Below are 18,809 nucleotides of genomic sequence, written 5' to 3'. Positions count from 1 at the left end.
ACTTCTGGCTCAAGTGCTTCAGTTGCTTTTTTTAAAGTAGCACAGCCCAGTATGTATCTACCCAGGAAAAAAAAGAAGTCCTCATAAACAAGCAGAAATAAATTTTGAAATCACAGTGTCAGAAGCAGAGAGACCTGAATACCAGTCTCAGATGTGCCCAAGTTCACAAAACAAATTGCAAAAAATTACTTCATTTCTTTCTGTTTCTGTCACTTAACCTACAAATTAAAGGATAACACTCAAACTCTTTGGACCAGCAGGCTGCTTAACATTTGCCAGCCCATCAGTCCAGGGCAGTCTGAATAACTGATTTGAGACACTGACTTAAACCATTTCATATGAAGACTCTGGTCCTGCAAATATATAAGTGTATTAACTGATCTGTTGCCATCAACAGGGTTACTCTTAAGCAGAAGTGTTTCCAGTACTAAAGATAACACTGTATTTCTATTTAGACAACTCTTACCGGCACAATTTTTTGTGACTTGAAAGTAAAGTTGCTTGAGTATTGTAATAAAAGCAATCAGGACTTTCGGCAGATTAGCAGCTACTGTAAACTCAAATTATTTTTCAATGCTGACAGGTGAAACATAAAAAAACAGGAGAAACTAAGACCCATCACTCATCCCTCAATACTGTATTTGCAAAATCCTCTCAATGAGGTATGTCTTCTCTACATTTGCTAAACCTACTCTCATCTAAGAAGATATGAAACTAAATAGAAGGGAAGTAAAGTTTACCAGTATGAGGTATGGGTGTAATTACCCACATACTGCTGCTTATGCCATTAAAGTGGGATATTTGCACAGGTGAGCCGCTATTCACGTCAAAATAAGCACAATAGAAAAGCATCATTTAATTAAAATTTCTCAGATTGATGATTGGCTAAACTTTTACAACCAGTCTCCTAAATTCTGAATTTCTCTGGTTCTCCAAGGCACACTGTAAATGACCCCTAGGAATGCATTCTTCAGCAGAGAGAGGCAATTAAAGTAGTACATCCGGTTAAAATATTCTGAATTGCAGTGTCCCAATGACAGCAGACAGGACTATAAGAGGACTGTCAATTAAAGAAAAAAAAAATTCTCTCTTCCCCCCAGCGTTAAAAAGATGTGGGACCCAGTAAAGCATCTTGTTTGAAAGCTGTATTAATTTATCAATCAACATTAAAATCTTCCATGATTATGATCCATTCAAAGCAATTCCACCAGCAATACAATTCATTGCCCAGCAAGACCTACTCATTTTTGTATTTTCATGAGCACGCATCGTTTATGCTCATGGTTCAATACCATTCATAAGCACAGTATTTTCTCTTAGCATCTGCTCCAGTATTTTCCATGACTAGAAGTCAGGCTGCTAGGGGAATTTTGCTCTCTTTTTCAATAGCATCAACAGTGATTGCATTCCTCAAAAAGTAACGCTGAAAGCTCTCTAACTGCTAATTTCCATCAAGCTATTTTGTGAATATTTCACATTTTGATCTAGGTGAGTGACTACTTTATAATATAACCTATTCTACTTCCTTTCCCAAGACATTCATGTTAATTATTGAGGCCTTGCTTTAAAAATGAGCCTTCCATCACCACAGATGTCTTATTCCACAACCATCAGCAACTTACTCACAGTCCTGAAACGCAGTTTTACTCTGTATGAAATCTTTACTCTCCCTCTAGTCTTTCTGATGTCCACAGAACTTGTTATTGATACATTAGCCATATATTAAAATTATTATATATATTGCATCTGTCTATAACCTGGGAAGCCAAAATAGCTTACTTTGCTCATCTCTTTGTCTGCAACCTCTGATTTTTTTTCCTTTAGTAATCTACTCTTCCATTTTTAATCCATTTTCTTTCTGCACTCCCTAGCAAGGCCCAGAACAACAGAATGATTCTTGAGAACAAGTCAGTAATTTAAAATTCAGTGGTACCCTCTCCACTTCTCTACAAAGGCTGATTTTCAGAGGACATTTAATTACAGGCCTGAGTTCCTATTTTCTAAGCCTAAACACAACCCCTGAAGGCTTACAAGATTTGAGTCACAGCTGGAGCTGTGGTTACTATACAGTTTAAATATCAGCCTCTTTACTGTGCAATTTGTTTCGAAAATCAAATCAGATGCTGTGTCATAAACAAGTGCTAATTAAGTACTGAGTGGAAATTGGGCTTTTCTGTGCAAGAAGGGTTCTTAAATATCTGCATCGTCACTTCCATAAGAAAGGATAAATATGTCAAGAATGATAATTATAAAAGGAAACCTACTATGGTACTTCCAAGGCAGTACTGCTGCTTCTGCATTTCATCTGCTTCCATGTAAGAAGAAAGGAGGGGGGAAAAAAAGTTAAGACCTGTATGAAATATGTATGTACTAAGGATCTTATTAATCTGATCATATCACCCATAATGCTTGCTGTTCCCTCAGAGAAGACATTCACTCTGGGTTTCAATCACATAGGATTTAAACAAGATAACTAAACCCATCTCTCTCCGTCACTGCAAAGCAATAATGAAGCTACTTATATTACCATTTCTTTTAAGTCATGATCCACACACCGTATTTATTTGACAATAGCATTGAATTCATTAGACATAACACCTTGTTTGATAAATATCAAGTGAAGAACAGGAATAATGCATTTTAATACTCTGAAGGTTGCCTCTGAGTAACAATATTCACGACTCCATTAACTAACAGGCTCTCGGCTACAAAAGCAGAATTAGATCTGTCAGTCACTGACATGGAAGGGCATGGCCAGTTGCACTGAAGATTGTCCGGTTGAGATGACTTCCACAGCAAAGGAAAGTATCCCCTGTGGCCTAGAACTTGTAATGAGTTTGCATCCATTACAGCAATAAACTGAATTCCTATTACAGAATATACAACTTCATGGCCCAAACAGATCCCTGACTCTATTGCCTAAAGCAATACTCAAAATAAGGCACAGTTAGATCTGTGGATTCCAGTTCAACAAAACCAAACACACGATTTGCTATTTTGCACTGCTATTTGGAGAAAAACCCATGAGCTCTCTGATCCTAAACCCATAAATTGCCAATATTTAAGTGTGCCCTTTGTGAGATTTTGTGGAAAGAATGAACAAACACTAAGTCAGCTGACTGTCAGGTCTCACAGTTTGATACAAACTCCTTCAGAAGGACACAGTGCTCTCAAACAGTAGGTTCTGACTGCCTGCGACCTTAATGAGTTCACCGCACGTGGTGAACATGGCTACTCCAGTTCTTTAATGAATCTGCCTCAGTTCGTCGACTGAGATCTGCTCAAAACCAACTCCCACTGGAGAGTGTCTATTTATACTCCTTGACAGATAAATAGATGCAAGGTTTTTTTATATCCTGCAAGAGCAGCAGCAACCAGGTAAACTACTTTTGTAACATGAAACACCTGGATACCTTCTTTAGGGCTCACAAGAATACTAAGCTACAGTATTGAAAACCAAATGGAGATCCATGACAGCACTCCATTAATGTCTGAACAAAGTAACAGCAAGATCCACAAACATGCTTGCTGTAGCGGTGTGGAGATCCTCTTTGTGCCCATGCTTGATTTAACAACCATTTGATATTTTAAGTATGAAATTCAAGTGCTATATCCAGCCTCCTTTAAGACTGCAAGATCTGTGGTGAAGACCATTTCTCATGCTACTTTCTGAATTTGTGCCAGGTAAGTATCCAATAAGAACAGTGACATTCACAGTGCAAGCATTATGTATAAAACAGCAGCTGGGAGCTTGTTCAGAGATCAACAAAATGAAGCTCCTGCCTTCCACGTATCTTGTCTCTTTTTTGTAAGTCCATAGAAAAGTCAGAAAGTTCACTTGGATTCTAATTTTTCACTGAAATTCAGAGTATCTGGAATAGAAAGTCCTGTACTTAAAAAAAATATATATACAGCCAAGGTAAACCAAATTGTAGTTTTCCAAACTTAATCTCCGTAATGAGCATAAGAACATACAGTGTTAACTTTCACCTTCCTATCTCCTGCTGAATTTTAGGTAGCAGACAAAAAAGCATGCAGCAGAGATGGGTTACAGGCCTGTGCCAACTATCCTGGAAGGAAATCTGCAGTTCACACATCAAGCAGACAAATTTGTAAAAGGAATACCATTTATTTTCTAAAGAGAAGGAAACACTTTCAAGAGCAGACTCCAGCACTCAACCACATTTTCTGCTTAGCTACAGAGCTCTTGTCTTCTGAGCAGGCTCCAGCACTAGCCAAACATTTTCCTGTTCAATAAAGTAAACAAAACACTCCCTTTTTGCAGGAACGGCCATTCTGTCCCAATACATTTCCCTTACAAAGCACTCTGCTACAATTACAATGCAGGACCTTTTCACCCACCAGAAGTAACATGGAATCCGTAACTAATTGCCTCAAGAACTTACCAAAATATATTAAATTTCTTTTCCTTATATAAATACTCTGTACCAAGTTCAGCTCCATGACAGTTCTCAACTCCTGGCATAGGATGTAAATGTTACTTTGCTTGGCTTAACTAGAGCAAACTCCTCCTTCAACCAAGAAACACCAAAGCATCACCTGCTGTCTTGGAGGACCACAATGCCCGAATGAAGCAGGGGCAACAGCATCAGCTGAAGACACCTAATGGGCAGCCCCTGGTAGCAACCTCATGCAGGACAACCATCTGTAATTCTAACCAGAATGAATCTAAAATGTTGCAGAAATGGCTGGCCAAAAAAGAAAAAACCAAAACACACACAGACAAACAGTATGTCCCCCTTCCCAAGAAAGGAAATCTACTGAGACTGAGTACTGGTAACTCTTGCCAAAATGAAACAGTCACCATGGGACGCTAAGAAAATCTGCTCCCAATTTAGAACAAATGAGAATTAGCGCTAGACTAACCCAATCTTCTTCTTTAAGAAGATCACTGAAGTCCAGACAAATTAGAAGTAGTTAAGCATTCGATAGAGAACATGTAGGAAGTTACTAGTTAAAATGAAGAGGAATACGATTAATACCAGAGTTAAAAGGAGGCTAAGAAACTAAAAACTGTAGAGCATCACAGGCAATTTTGAATAAGGAACCACCAAGCTGTACAGAGAATGATCCTTTTTGAAATCTATTATTACTCTTGAAATTGAAGTTAAATATTCTCACTGATGGCTAAAAACCCCCAAGAATTTCTGATGTGCTAATGAAATTAAAGAGGCATCATAAATATATAGGACAAAGCATCTTGAAGATTTGGTAACAGAACTGACATATGATGCATATAAATCAAAAAGTTACATTATTTCCATTATAAATTAGGAACTCGGTATCTGAGAAGAGGGAAAGAGGCCCTGGGATATGTTACTCATTAGATAATGATGGCTCACCCATAAGATGTGGCCATGGAAATGGCAAATACTACTACCAAGAGATTGTATAAAGTAAAAAATTCCAGAAGAGAGGAATTAGGATTACTGCTTTAGTAGAAGGAATCCATGAAGTATTTCCTGGAATGTTCTATATAGCTCTGGTCATTCATATTTTAGGGAGACTAATCTAATTTTGAAGCTGTTTAAAAAGGTCTACTAAGATGATCAAAAGTTCCAGGAAATGTCTTACAACACAAGGAAAAATAAATTTAAAAAATCTGATTTAGCCTGACCAAATCCAGCTCAGAGCAGACTATGATTACTCTTCACAAATATCTGCAGATGAACACAGGGGAACATGGAGAGCTATTTAAGCTCAAGGACATTGGCATATGAACAGATGAGATGACTTAGCCATGAATGGAGTTAAGCAGTAAAATAAGAACTAGGATTCTGACTTTCATAGTAGTCAAATTTGGAATAGCTCTGTAATGGCACAGCAAAGAGAATTCCACTTAGCTACTGCTTTCAGTAGCTTGTAAAAGCTTTAGAGAGTACATTGGCTGCCAATATCAGACTTGAACCCATGCTCCACAAGACCTATTCAGATCCAACACAGAGATGTGTCTTCTCACTGACGGGGCCTTTATCATCTCTGCCTAAATTCTTATTTTAAGGTCAGTGAGATTATAGATATACAGGAATATTTTCTTGTCAGTAAAAAACTTGCAGGGTATTTATGCTTGCTTATAACAACAGCTGTAACAAAGTACTAGAGCAATACACTTCACCGGAGTCACCCTAGTCAAGAGAAGGAAAAACAGAAAGGAAAAAGTTACCAAAAGAAAAGGGAATGTAGATGTTTGTCTTTTTGAATATATTAGCAACAGGAAACACCTTCTGTCATATTTGAAGAGGCTGTTAACATTATTTGGATTTCTTTCTGTTGAGATGCCTCCAAGACTCATCTTCTAAAACAAGATTGATCCACCGTTTCTTGAGACTACACCCCCTTCTCATTGTTCTAATTTGCAGGAGATGAATGATAGCTGGCTGCATTTCTCAATCATGCTGAGAGTTTTGGCATATAAGAAGGAAGGGCATTGAGCAGACCCAATGAACAACCCCCCTGGAGAATTGCCAACATCTTCCTAATAGACAGAATTCAAGGCCAACTACCCATAAACTAAAAGCAACTCCCACATAAACACTGCTCCATTCTGCATTGCTCTCACAATAAATTACAAATGATGTATGTAGAAAGGGAGACTGACTACATTGTATGACGGACTTTCATGATAGACCATTTTTCTCTGAAACAACTAGAGACTGTTCTGGTTGCTGTATGGGCAAGCATGGAAACGTTCAGACTCTTTTCTAGTCAGCATACAGTCCAGTCCTAATTAGTATCATGGCTTAGTATAGGTTGGGTTTTTAGGAAAGAGGGCTTCAGCCACAGAAGTGATTCTCTTGCAAAGAGGTGCGTACAGCTTCCTCTATAACCCGACAGAACCAATCAGCTGGCTAGTTTGAATATTGGCAACTTTTTAAAGCCACTTAAGAAGCTTGACACGCCTCTGTGATCCACAGTTAAGAACGAACAGAGCCCGGGAAAGCTCTCTTGCTTCCAGCTTTCAGACAGGTAACTGGGGGGGGCTGCAGGCAGCCCAGTGGGGCTGGGCCAGGCCCTCCCGCAGCCCTGCTCCATGCGGGCCGGCCCCCACACAGCCCTGCTCTGTGCAGGCAGCTCCCTGCTCCATGCGGGCCGGCCCCCACACAGCCCTGCTCTGTGCAGGCAGCTCCCTGCTCCATGCGGGCCGGCCCCCACACAGCCCTGCTCTGTGCAGGCAGCTCCCTGCTCCATGCGGGCCGGCCCCCACACAGCCCTGCTCTGTGCAGGCAGCTCCCTGCTCCATGCGGGCCGGCCCCCACACAGCCCTGCTCTGTGCAGGCAGCTCCCTGCTCCATGCGGGCCGGCCCCCACACAGCCCTGCTCTGTGCAGGCAGCTCCCTGCTCCATGCGGGCCGGCCCCCACACAGCCCTGCTCTGTGCAGGCAGCTCCCTGCTCCATGCGGGCCGGCCCCCACACAGCCCTGCTCTGTGCAGGCAGCTCCCTGCTCCATGCGGGCCGGCCCCCACACAGCCCTGCTCTGTGCAGGCAGCTCCCTGCTCCATGCGGGCCGGCCCCCACACAGCCCTGCTCTGTGCAGGCAGCTCCCTGCTCCATGCGGGCCGCCCCCCACACAGCCCTGCTCTGTGCAGGCAGCTCCCTGCTCCATGCGGGCCGGCCCTCACACAGCCCTGCTCTGTGCAGGCAGCTCCCTGCTCCATGCGGGCCGGCCCCCTGCCACAGCCCTGCTCTGTGCAGGCAGCTCCCTGCTCCATGCGGGCCGGCCCCCACACAGCCCTGCTCTGTGCAGGCAGCTCCCTGCTCCATGCGGGCCGGCCCCCCTGCCACAGCCCTGCTCTGTGCAGGCAGCTCCCTGCTCCATGCGGGCCGGCCCCCACACAGCCCTGCTCTGTGCAGGCAGCTCCCTGCTCCATGCGGGCCGGCCCTCACCCAGCTCGGCCGAAATTCATCTGAGGCCACTGCCTGGCAAAGATCATGTGACCAACAGCGAGAGGCAAATTCCAGCTGTGGGGCCTCCAGCTGTGAGATGAACCCTTTTAGTGCTGTAAGATTCTCCAGAACAGATGAAACCTGCAGACATCAATCCTCTCCCAGGTCAGAGGAAACGGAAAGGTGAAGGCAAGTGAAGAAAACACCATAAAGACACCAAAGTCAGTGAAGAAGGAAGAGCTGAAACCCTGAGGGAGAAGGAGGAGATGCTTCAAGCTTAGAAGCTGAAATTCTTTTGTAAAGCTATGGTGGTGATGGACTATGATATATCAGAGTACCTGTTGTAATTTCATGAAGCATGGGGGGGTAGAGCGTTCAAATTACAATTGTGAGCAAAAGTACCTGTGCTGAAATGAGCAAATGTTGAAGTAGCTGTAATTTGATGAGAAGCTTGAACAGAGAGAAATGAAAGTGATGAGGACCCTTGCTCCCAGGGAAGGAGAAGACCTCTGTTGCTAGAGATGAAGATGCTCCCAGAGATAGGTGAAAAGAACCTTTGCTTCTGAACAGCTCAAGTAGCCCAAGATTGAACCCTTGAAGACAGTTGTGGGGAAAGCTGTAAGTCGAGGGAAGGGACTTTCACATGCGAGCAGAGAATGAACCCGGGCGGCTGTCTCGCTGCGACGCTGAAGCCATGAGAGAACTGTTTCTTGTGGAGATGTCTCCATAGCATGAGCAAGAGAGACACACCTCCCTAAGTGAGCTGAAAAAGATTTTTATAGAGGTGGTAAACTGACTGAAAATCTCAAGGGTTGTCTTTTTATGTTGTCAGTGGGAGAAGGGAGAAAGGTGGGGGGAGGAAAGTGGTCTGAAGGTTTAGTCTTTTTTTTTTTTTTTCTTTCTTTTAGGTCTGTTAATAAACTTCTTTATATTAAGTTTTGTGCCTGCTTTGCTTTTCTCCTGATTCTTATCTCACAGAAGGAAAATAAGTAAGTAATAGATATTTTGAACCAAACCACTACACCAAGCAAAGACTGCCATCACCTTTCTACACAGTGTTCTTTCCCACTATATTTGGGGAAGAAGAACCCCCTCAAATCTGTAAGAATAACTATGTCCTAAGATGGAAATATCATGAGAGAGTATTCCTACAAACAGAAAAATCCCATGTAGGCACAAAGCCAGCTGACAAAATTCACACCAGAGTTCTGCACTGGCTGGTGTTATCCTAATTCCCTCTCCAGCATCTTCTTCAGATCTGGTTTGCTCCAGCTGCTTCTGAAGAAGATAGGTCCATCTAGACTACAGTTAGAAGAACACACTTATTATTGTTCTGACAACATACAATTGCACTTAAGAACTTCTTCATTCCTTTGTAGTATGCCCCTGCAACCTTTCCCATCCCACCATGGGATGAAGAAAATTAAACCAGCATTAGGCCTTTTTGCTGCTTCTAGTCCAAACTGGTTACTCCAGTGGATTCTGCCAAGAGGCTGCATGGCTCCTGCCCACAGACTGTAAACACTTCTGTCCTTCCCTCAAGAAGACTAGAAAGACCCCTTGCTGAGCTTTCTCATTCTTCCTCATTCTCTCCTTTCTGTTGCTCTCGTCAAAATGACTGCACAAGACCCTGTTCTAGCAGTGGGGGAGGGAAAATTAAATCAGATGTTTCTCAATCTTTCGTACAGAGGAGGACTAGAAGCAGCTAGAGTGCAAAATTATGATCAATCTTTTGTTTCCAAGCAAAATCATTGTGGAAAAGTAAAATAATTTAAAACTGTAAGTCATCGTGTCTGCTTCTGAACCCTTTGCCATCCTAGCTAACAAATCTGGCTGTGCACACAGCGGCAAATAGGCTGAGCACCCATTGGTTAATGGGACCATGGAACTTGCACATCAAAGAGAAAAAAAAATGAATTTTAATGCAGTTTTTAGAAATACTTGACATTGTTTCAGCATTGCCATTTAGTGAATGGGACCGATTTCTCTCTCAGTAGGGGATGATATTTTAATGATGTAACAATGTACTTCCCAGAAGAAAGACAAGCCTCATGAGGCAGATTAAAACTAAGAATATTCAGATCCCATTAAAATCAGACAGTTTCAAGCCATTTCTAAAATTAATTTTGTTTAATGATAAAATGGGTTATCTTAACAGGTGGCTAGCCAATTGTAAAATTAACCAAAACATGGTCAGAAGCACAAGGGTAGCTATTAGAAGAACTGGTTTCTTTGTATTCTGCCTTCTATTATCAGTGTACCATAGGACCCTACACAAATTCCTCCAGTCCATGACCCCCGGCAAATTTCTGTGCTTCAGCTTTCTCTTTCTGCAGGGGTAGCATTTGTCCAACACCAGAGTTCCCCAGGGCCTCAAAAAAGTGGCATTAGAAAGCTCTGTTGTTTAATAAGCAGGAAATATTTAATGCAATTCCCAGGATGTTTATTTTCAACCATTTCTGTGGTATCAAGAAGTTTTTTCACAACACTAATCAGTATCCTGTTAAGGAAACAGCTTCATGTTTGATTGCTTATTAATTGTATTTTGAGCACTTACTCTTTAGCTGCAGCCACTGGACTCTGCTATGCTACAATTAATTTTCAGCTTCCACAGCTGAATACACAGTGGATTCAGCCCTTCTGTGCAAAATCACTTAAAATGTATAAAGAATATGCCTTGTTGAGCATCTCCTGAATTGTGTAAGGAGGAAATGAGGAAGACTGAAGAAAATACTCAGTATTGGAAACACCAGTTAAGGTTGCTCCTGAGGACAGTTAAATATTACACAAATCTCACCAGCATGCATGGAGTTTGAGATGACACAATATAAGCACAAAGAAGGGAGAAAACAGCTTATTCCATCTGCACTGATGAATTTAGCACGAAAATTTTTATACAAAACATCAAGTTGCTCAGTTTGCTGGTTTTAAATGTGACATGATCATTTATACCCTAAATACTGTTTCAGTAATCACTGAGAAAATGAATATGACAAGAATATATGACAATCTATATAGATGAAAAAAAGTTAGTGGAATCCCTACACACAATAGTTAGTGAGAATTCCTGATTTCCAGGTATAAATTACTTACCTTGTAACAGAAAATAAGTACCTTTCATTAACATGTTTTATCATACAAACAAACTACCAACACAGTAAAATCCATAGAAAACAAAATAATGAACACATTCACTTGACAAACATATCCATTCAACATTTGTATGTCAGGAAATACTTTCTGATTCCCACTTAAAATGTTTTTAGAGTACGAATTTTAAATGAGACCAGACCAGGAAGTTTCCTTTACCATTTAACTTTCTGGCTCAAGTCATTCTTTCTGCTACCTCAGTAGCTGCTAGAACTGAAAATAAAGAAGAAAACAATATAACTTTATATTTTCATCTCATTTGTGGCCCAGACATCAGAATTTGGAGTTTTTCCAGTCGCCAACCACAGATGACCATTTGATTTTTTTCTTCATCAGGCACCTCTTAAAGAAGTGATCTCTGAACACTGTGCATTCCTACCTTACCTCTAGAGATGATACACAGCTATGGAATAATTTTATTTTCTTCCTCTAAAATCCTCATTACCTTTTTGTATATCACAAACCATTACAGAATACTGAGAATGTTGAGGCCACCACACATCTTTTATCTTCCAAAGATTATGTAGGAAGCCCTTTGCCTAACCAAACTTTGTGGTTAGAACAGTCTGCTTTATCTTACTAATGAGAATGATAATTTAGTACCAAATACTCATGAGGAATTATAGCTCTGCTGACTGGCAAATAATTTGCCAAGGCAGATTAGTTTAGCTGCATAAAATAAATATCCACCTGCACATCCTAGCACTAATCAGGGCGTGAAATTAAACTTTTTATTCAGTGGGAAATAACTGCTGCAAGGCGGCGATTTAGTCTGAGAAGCAAATATTAAGGTCAGCCTATTCTCTCTGATGTTTATAGTACATATTACAGCACAGAGAGCATGGTGCAACAAATTTGGCTTTTTAAGTCTATGAAACAAAATACTTCAGTGATGCGATAGCAAATTTGCCATTTGCTTTTCTAATTGCATACATTTAATGGAGCAAAGTGGCTGAAATGAAACATTACCAGAGACGCAAGGGTGAAGTTACTGAAGTACCAAAGGCCTGCACCAAGTGCAGAAAAATCTGCAGCATGAAGTTTGGTGTAGAAGAAAATTAATCAGCATTTTCTATACAATATACTAGTCCCAACAAATACCCAAAATAACAGGATGCTATTTCAGTACCACTGGAAAAACTGGTAAGCGTATGTTTAATATTCAAGCAGGATTTGCAACCCCACATTTAGGAAGCAACACTGCTATCCCAGCTCACAAAATTATTCTCACTGCTTTCATGACATCCTTGCTTTGGATACCCAGGATTCTCTGCTACAATGTCCAGGACACAAATACGTTACTTGGAAGACTGCAAGGTTCTCAAATATTTTTTTTTAAAATAGCTAACAAATAACAGGTCTTAAAAATCCTGGTCCTACTGACACCATAAATGACATAGGTTCAGTGCAAGCAGAGCCTCTTTTAAAGTATAAGCCTTTGTCCATATGTTCCATATATATACACACACAGCAGGAAGGAAAATTCCAACTTTATTACCCTTCAGCCTTCAATTACACTGACTATTCTTTACTATATTACCTGCCAGTTATGTGGGAGCTCCTACAAACATGCAAATATAACAATTAATGAACTTCAGAGTTTTCCCCTCATTAAAAAATAAAACAACCCACAATCAAAAAAAATCCTCAACCACAAAAAATCCCCCCCAAAAAATAACCAAAAAACCCCCAAAAAACAAACAAAACAAAAAACCAAACAACAACCCACAGATGCATCTTAAAACACAACTAGAAGGCTCTGGGTCTTCTGCGAAACTGGAAGGCCCATCAGCAGCCCCTAGAATCCTATCATCCAAAACCAAAAGGAAAATGGTATTTTGGGGGGTGAAACAGAAAAAAACCCATGAGGAACCCTCAGACAGACTTCTTCCGATTCATGAGCCAGGAAATTAAATGAATTATTGCAAATTAATTAATTCATAAAAACTGAGAAAGTGAAACTTAATGTTAAGTATCAAGCTTTTGCCTCTCAAATGGTCCTAGATGGGAGCTCAAACTGGTCAGGTACTGTTCCAAGCACTGCTAATTAAACACAACTGAAGTTGTCACTAGTCCATTCAAGAAAACAGATGTTGCTTCATAGAGCTTTGATATTTTTCTTAAATACCTTTCAAAATGAGGAACAAAAAATATGAACTCTTATAAAAAGGGCTTTATTGTATTTTTATAGCATATTACATACCTTGTAACAATCATTCTGTTAAGTGTGAATGTCAGTTTTATTTTCTGTCCCTTTTTTCCTGGCTATTTACAAGCTTTGTAAGAATCATTCCTTAATTAAGTCTAAACATAGTTTTATATAAATGGATTCCTGGAATTAAAAACGTTCAGACTTAAGAAATGATTGTCACAGAGACTGTAACAGGCCGTAAAAAAGAATGCCACTTTAAACAAAGATTTCTCATTTTAATTAAAAAGATAATCATCAGAACATTCGTATACTTAACAGAACCATTTGAAGCTACTTTGAAAAAATATCTACTATTCTATGCAGGCTTATGTAGTTTACTTTATATGACATTTAATCAAAGTCTCAGTTGAGCCTATCACACTCATACTTTAAATACTGTATCAGTTTCAAACACTTATTCAAACATGAAAGTTACTTATTGAGCACCTCGACTTCTTGTTCTTTTGTAAATGACTATGACTATGGAAATCCCATATTCCTGAACGCATAAAAGCAGAGCTCTGTAAGGCAAGGAGTTTGGGGTGGGACTTTTGTGTGCATTTTTTTAGGTTAATAGGCACGTTCACCTCTCTCTTTAGCTTGTGCATCAGTCTCTTACACACTGTACTTTATAAAGAGCACAGTTTCATCAGTAATACTGTACAAAAAAAAAAAGAGGCTGAAGTGAACTAAGACAGGTTCTGCTCTGGTAAAATCCTCGCTGTAGGTGCAGGACACTTGACTACATAATATAAAACATTGTATTTTAAATCTATGAACTGTCTTCCATTCAAAAAAAAACCAAAACCAAAACCACCAAAACTTTTGAAAGACGACATGCGGAACACCCAATACAATACACTCGTTCACCAGAAAAAACAATCTTCCCTGGTGAGCAGTTGCATTGTATTGTGTAGTGTTAATACACAGCAATTTAATATCAGGAATAAATTAGGTCTTATTAAGACATAGAGGTAAACTGAGTAAGCAAATAAAATTGAATAAATTACTTAAACCTTAAAGTATTAGATTATAGATATTGTACCTGACCACAGATAACCAGGAAACTGGTAGCAGATACCAGTTAAATGCAATACTGCTTCATTGGCAAGTAATCCAGGCAACACCAGCCAGTGAGAAGGCAGGTGCCTTCTACTCCCATCAAAAAGTTGCACAGACATGAACATACAGAAAAACAACAGAGTACTCTTTGTCTTTTAAAGCATCAAATACAGATGCTTTAAAGCAAAATAATTTCATTTGTAATATTAGCACTGGATGAAGCTCCCCCACGACATTTTTCTGTTAGGAGATGGACATTAAAATGAAAATCAATTCACCAGGTCCATCTTGCCTGATACCTTGTGATTCAAGAGCTGCTCAAAGTCCATGTCAAAAGTTAAGTACTGACATTTTTAAGTGGAAAAAAGTATTATTTTCTAGAGAAGCACCAACATACTACCACCTAGAGGGTGGCTTTTCAGTATGAAATGAAACCTACCCCAAACACTTTTCAAAACCAAAACTGTCTCTCCTGCCTTTGATAATAGGCCTCATACCTCCAAAATGTATTTGAATATTTACCTACAATGCCCCTTGGGAAGCTCTCAGGGAAAATCAATAATTAGTAGCAAAGCTCACCTCAAGCCAAGCTGTGAGCCACCTGATAAGGGAGACGCAAATGAAACATAGCACACACTGAGATGGACAAGGTAATCACTGTGAATGATTCAGCATCAGCTGAGAGGATGCACGAGCTGGTCTGCTACCTCTGCATGGACAACTGTACCAGTGCCATTACTGCAGTGCCTGAGCACTGAGCGCTTACAAGGCAGAGAAAGGACATTTCCTAGGAGGGCCAAGATGATACTTGCAACTGATACCTTATGTATCCCAAAGTATCCGTCTGTGCCACCCTTCCGGCAACACCAGAAGACCCCACCAAGTCTGACAAACACTTTTACTTCATCAGCAGAATGAAAGTAAGAGCCACGTTCTGGACCGATGTGCGCTAAAGAAAAAGCCTGAGATGTGCTTAACAAAAGCTTTGCTTACTCTACTCTCAACCTGTAAGCAAAAATACCCTAACAAGTTCAGAGTGGACAGAGGGAAGCCACATCTTTCACTGCATGTTTTACAAGCATTTTGCATACAAGAGACATTTTAATAAAACATGAAAGAACGTGGGTTAGCTTTTAGCTCTCAGTGCAGCCTGGTCTTGATAATTCTTCCCTTTATCTGGTGCTCTCAACAGATGCACCCAGAAGTGCATCTTCTTCTCATGCTCATGCCTCTCCCCAGTGCCAGGGAGCTCTATTGTTTGAGTGGGACACTACCAGCTGCAGGATGGACAGGGATTCCTTCCCTCAGCCTCCAGGCCCAATCTTACAGATGATCTCAAACAGCCTGGACTAAGCCCCTGAATGAGAATCTTAGCACAGGGGGTGAAAAAAGTAATGTATGAGAAGTCAACGTAGCATGTTCACAATGCTGTCTGGCAGCAGACAAGAATGTTTCAGCAGAAACTTTTCGGGATGTGAAACTCACTATCTAGAGGCAGGTTGTAATTACCAAGCTTGGCCAAACACAAGTGCAGCAGGATCTGGGACACTCCTTTGGCCAATCCCACACCAAAGAGGGCCATTCATTATTGCTAATTGCTACCTTGTCTATTTAGGTGTCCATAGCATTTTTCCACTTCACTGAGCTGAGACTCTATAAATCTGACAAACTTGGAGATTACTAGCAAATGGGTCAAAAAGTCTCAAGAGAGAAACAAGTTCTTCCAGATTAGAAAACAAAAGCCAAACGAATGTTTCAAAGCTCGATTAAATATTAAAATTTGCAACCAGTGTTTCCTCAGTTTCATTTTGGGCATATGTTCTGAAGATTTAATAGAATTCCTTCTTCCTGATGAGCTCAAATTTAATTCTGTGCCACTAGAAGCACTAATCCAAAACAAACTTTTAGCAAGTGTTGCCAGTCATTTAAATTATATCCTTAGGGTAAGAACAGTTTGGGGCACCTGAAATTTACATTCAATTTAGTTGGCAACACTTTGTTTTCATTTCTAAATCTTACATTTCTGGCCAAAACGCTTAGAAATAGCAACAAATGAAGAAAAAGAGAATGAAGCTACATTCAAGTACATACATTTAAATGCACAGTGCCTCAGATCTATGGAAATTAGCCACATTTGAAGAGCATCTTGGATGCATGTACTGTTTTCCATACCAAAGGTGAAGTCACAAACCTAAACAATGTACGTGCTCCCCGCAGTCACTATCACTGATATACTGCTGCAGCAGCAGGTGAAACACTCAAGTGCCAGTATTTAGAGATCTCGCAGTAGAATGGGAGGAGAAACAAAATTACAGAGGGATGGTGAGCAGTACAGAAGGATAGTCTAAGGTGCACAAATAAAGAGAAAAAGCCCAAGAATTACATGCGCAAAGCCTGACGGTGTCTGTGGGCCCTTCTGCCAGGTCCTGCCTCACTCCAGTTTAACTTCTCCCGCTCCCAGGTGGCACCTGCAGCCCCCTCCCTCTCTTCCCAATGCTCCCTTTTCCCGGATCTGGGGACCCCGCTCGCTGCCCTCCCCGCAGGCAGGACGCCCCCTCCCTGGGCCCCGCTCACCACCTTCCCCCGCCCGCCAGCCCGGCGCCCCCCGGCCCGGCCCGGCCCAGCCCCGAGGCCCGGGTCCCCTTCCCCACTGCCCCCCGCTCCATCTCGCCCCCCCACCGCAGCCCCTCCACACACAGAGGTACCCACCCTCCCCCGCCGCCTCCGCCAACCCCCGCGGCTCCTCACCATGAACTTGAGCGCCTTCTCCTGCAGGACGGCCTCGGCCGGGTCCATCGTCCTGCGGGGCCGGGCCGGGGCCGCCCCCCGCTCAGTGAAGGCCGCAGCGAGCGCAGACGGGAACCTGCGCTGCCCGCGCCCCCCCCACCTCGCCCCGCTGCCCTCACGGCGCATGCGCGGCTCCGGAGGCCCACGGGAAATGGAGTCCCCGGCCGCATCCCTGGCAAGGGCCCTACAAGCCAATTAAAACTACAAGTCCCGGCAGGTGTCGGAGCCGGGGGCACGCTGGGAGCCGGTTGGCACATGCGTTGTGTCTGTGCAGGGGGCTGACGGGAGTTGTAGTAGCATGGGGCCGTGACGGTGCGAGGTGAGGGCAGGGATGGGATGGACACGGCCTCTGTGGGCAGGCGAGGGAGGGAGATGAGGAGGCGCATCCCGCAGGTGCCTTGTGGGCGGCGTCCAGCTCCAGACCTTCACTGGGGTGGAAGGTACGGCTGGCTCCTGAGTCACGGCCCCGCGCTCTCAAATGATCCCCCCAGGAGGGCTCGGCTGCTCCCACGCTTTGCTGCGGTTGCGCTCCGTGCTCCCGCACTGTGGTGTTCGAGCCGACAGTTGCTGGGAAACCTAAACGGAGCCCCGTGCACTGGCGCACCCCTCCGTGCGGGGGTGCCAAAATTATCCATTGACTTCGAAGTCACCAGTCCGAAGGCCCACATGGGATGTGGAACAGGAAAATTTGCATCACTGGGATGGATCAAGTAGGCTGACATCATTCTTGAGAGATGTTTGTTCAAAGCCATCCTGTGCATAAAAAGCCTCCCGTGGTGCTTTGGTGCCTTTTTTTCTAATAATGCTTCTAGATAAATTTTCCCTGAAAATTGGACCAAGTTTTCTTTGCTGTACTAAGCAGCAAAGAGAAAAAAGAATTTATCAGCACTCCTTGACTAGCAACTGCACATAGACTGGAGAATATTTACCATATCCCCTCTGTTCCTCTTTTGCACACCCTACAAGACCAGCTCACGTGGCAGCCATTGCTTCTAATCCTCTTGTTTATTAAATTTGTCTGATCTCTTTCCAGTTTTCCTACATTTTGCACAGTGCCCAAAAACTGAAGCCACCTCGTATGGAGCAGCAGAGAAGAATTACTTCCTGAGGTTTTAATACCAACTATAAGACCCTGATAAGTTTTTACTTCGTTACAGCAAACACAACACTGATTTCTAGCCGGTTTGTCATCTAGTAAAACACTCAGGTTCTTTTCCTTGCTGCATTTATATATTTGGCCCTGCATTTTAATTGAGATACCCTGAATTTCTTCCTATTCAGATGTAAAGAAGCCAGGCACAGACATCAGCACTTGCTTGCCCATATGCAGCTCAAACCCATTCTTTTCATTCCTGTGTTTGACGAAGGAACAAAAGTGAGCTTCAAGCAGGTACAAAACTGGTATCTCCTGAGTACCAGTCCCCTCCCTCATTTTCTCTAAACATTCCATCTCCTCCAGATATTCAGACAAGATGATCAGAGACAAAACAGAGGATGCAGAGAATATGCCCATTACTGGATTCCTCCCAGGGACACATGACCTAGGTGGTGCGTCATGATCCAGTGCCAGGAGTGTCTCCTGCAGTCAGTGACCCAGCAGAGGTGACAGGGAATGTCAGCCTTTGCAGGGTGTGGTGCTGGCATGATCTACGATCCCAGAGCAGTGGTCTAAGAGAAGGAGATAGAGAGAACCTGATGTTCTCCCTCTACAAT

General features: G+C 42.2%; 1 protein-coding gene across 6 annotated transcripts in view; it reads right to left on the bottom strand.

Annotated features, from left to right (window-relative positions):
- Positions 1-17,190, bottom strand: part of BTRC (beta-transducin repeat containing E3 ubiquitin protein ligase) — a 126,489-nt gene extending 109,299 nt beyond the window's left edge. For 5 of the 6 annotated variants that reach the window (XM_010409647.4, XM_010409681.4, XM_010409689.4 and 2 more), the window contains exon 1: positions 17,058-17,190. In XM_010409647.4, the coding sequence (XP_010407949.2) occupies positions 17,058-17,105 (48 nt within the window). In that variant the 5' untranslated portion in view covers positions 17,106-17,190. Of the gene's footprint in view, positions 1-2,264; positions 2,306-17,057 lie in introns of all 6 variants that reach the window. The other variant, XM_039553643.1, reaches the window with a different exon arrangement.
- Between the last annotated feature and the right edge of the window lie 1,619 nt (positions 17,191-18,809).

The sequence above is a fragment of the Corvus cornix genome, chromosome 6 (assembly GCF_000738735.6).
Source record: "Corvus cornix cornix isolate S_Up_H32 chromosome 6, ASM73873v5, whole genome shotgun sequence".
Classification (NCBI taxonomy): Eukaryota; Metazoa; Chordata; class Aves; order Passeriformes; family Corvidae; genus Corvus; species Corvus cornix.
Note: the sequence above shows the minus strand (reverse complement) of the source record. Positions and strands in the feature narration are given on the sequence as shown.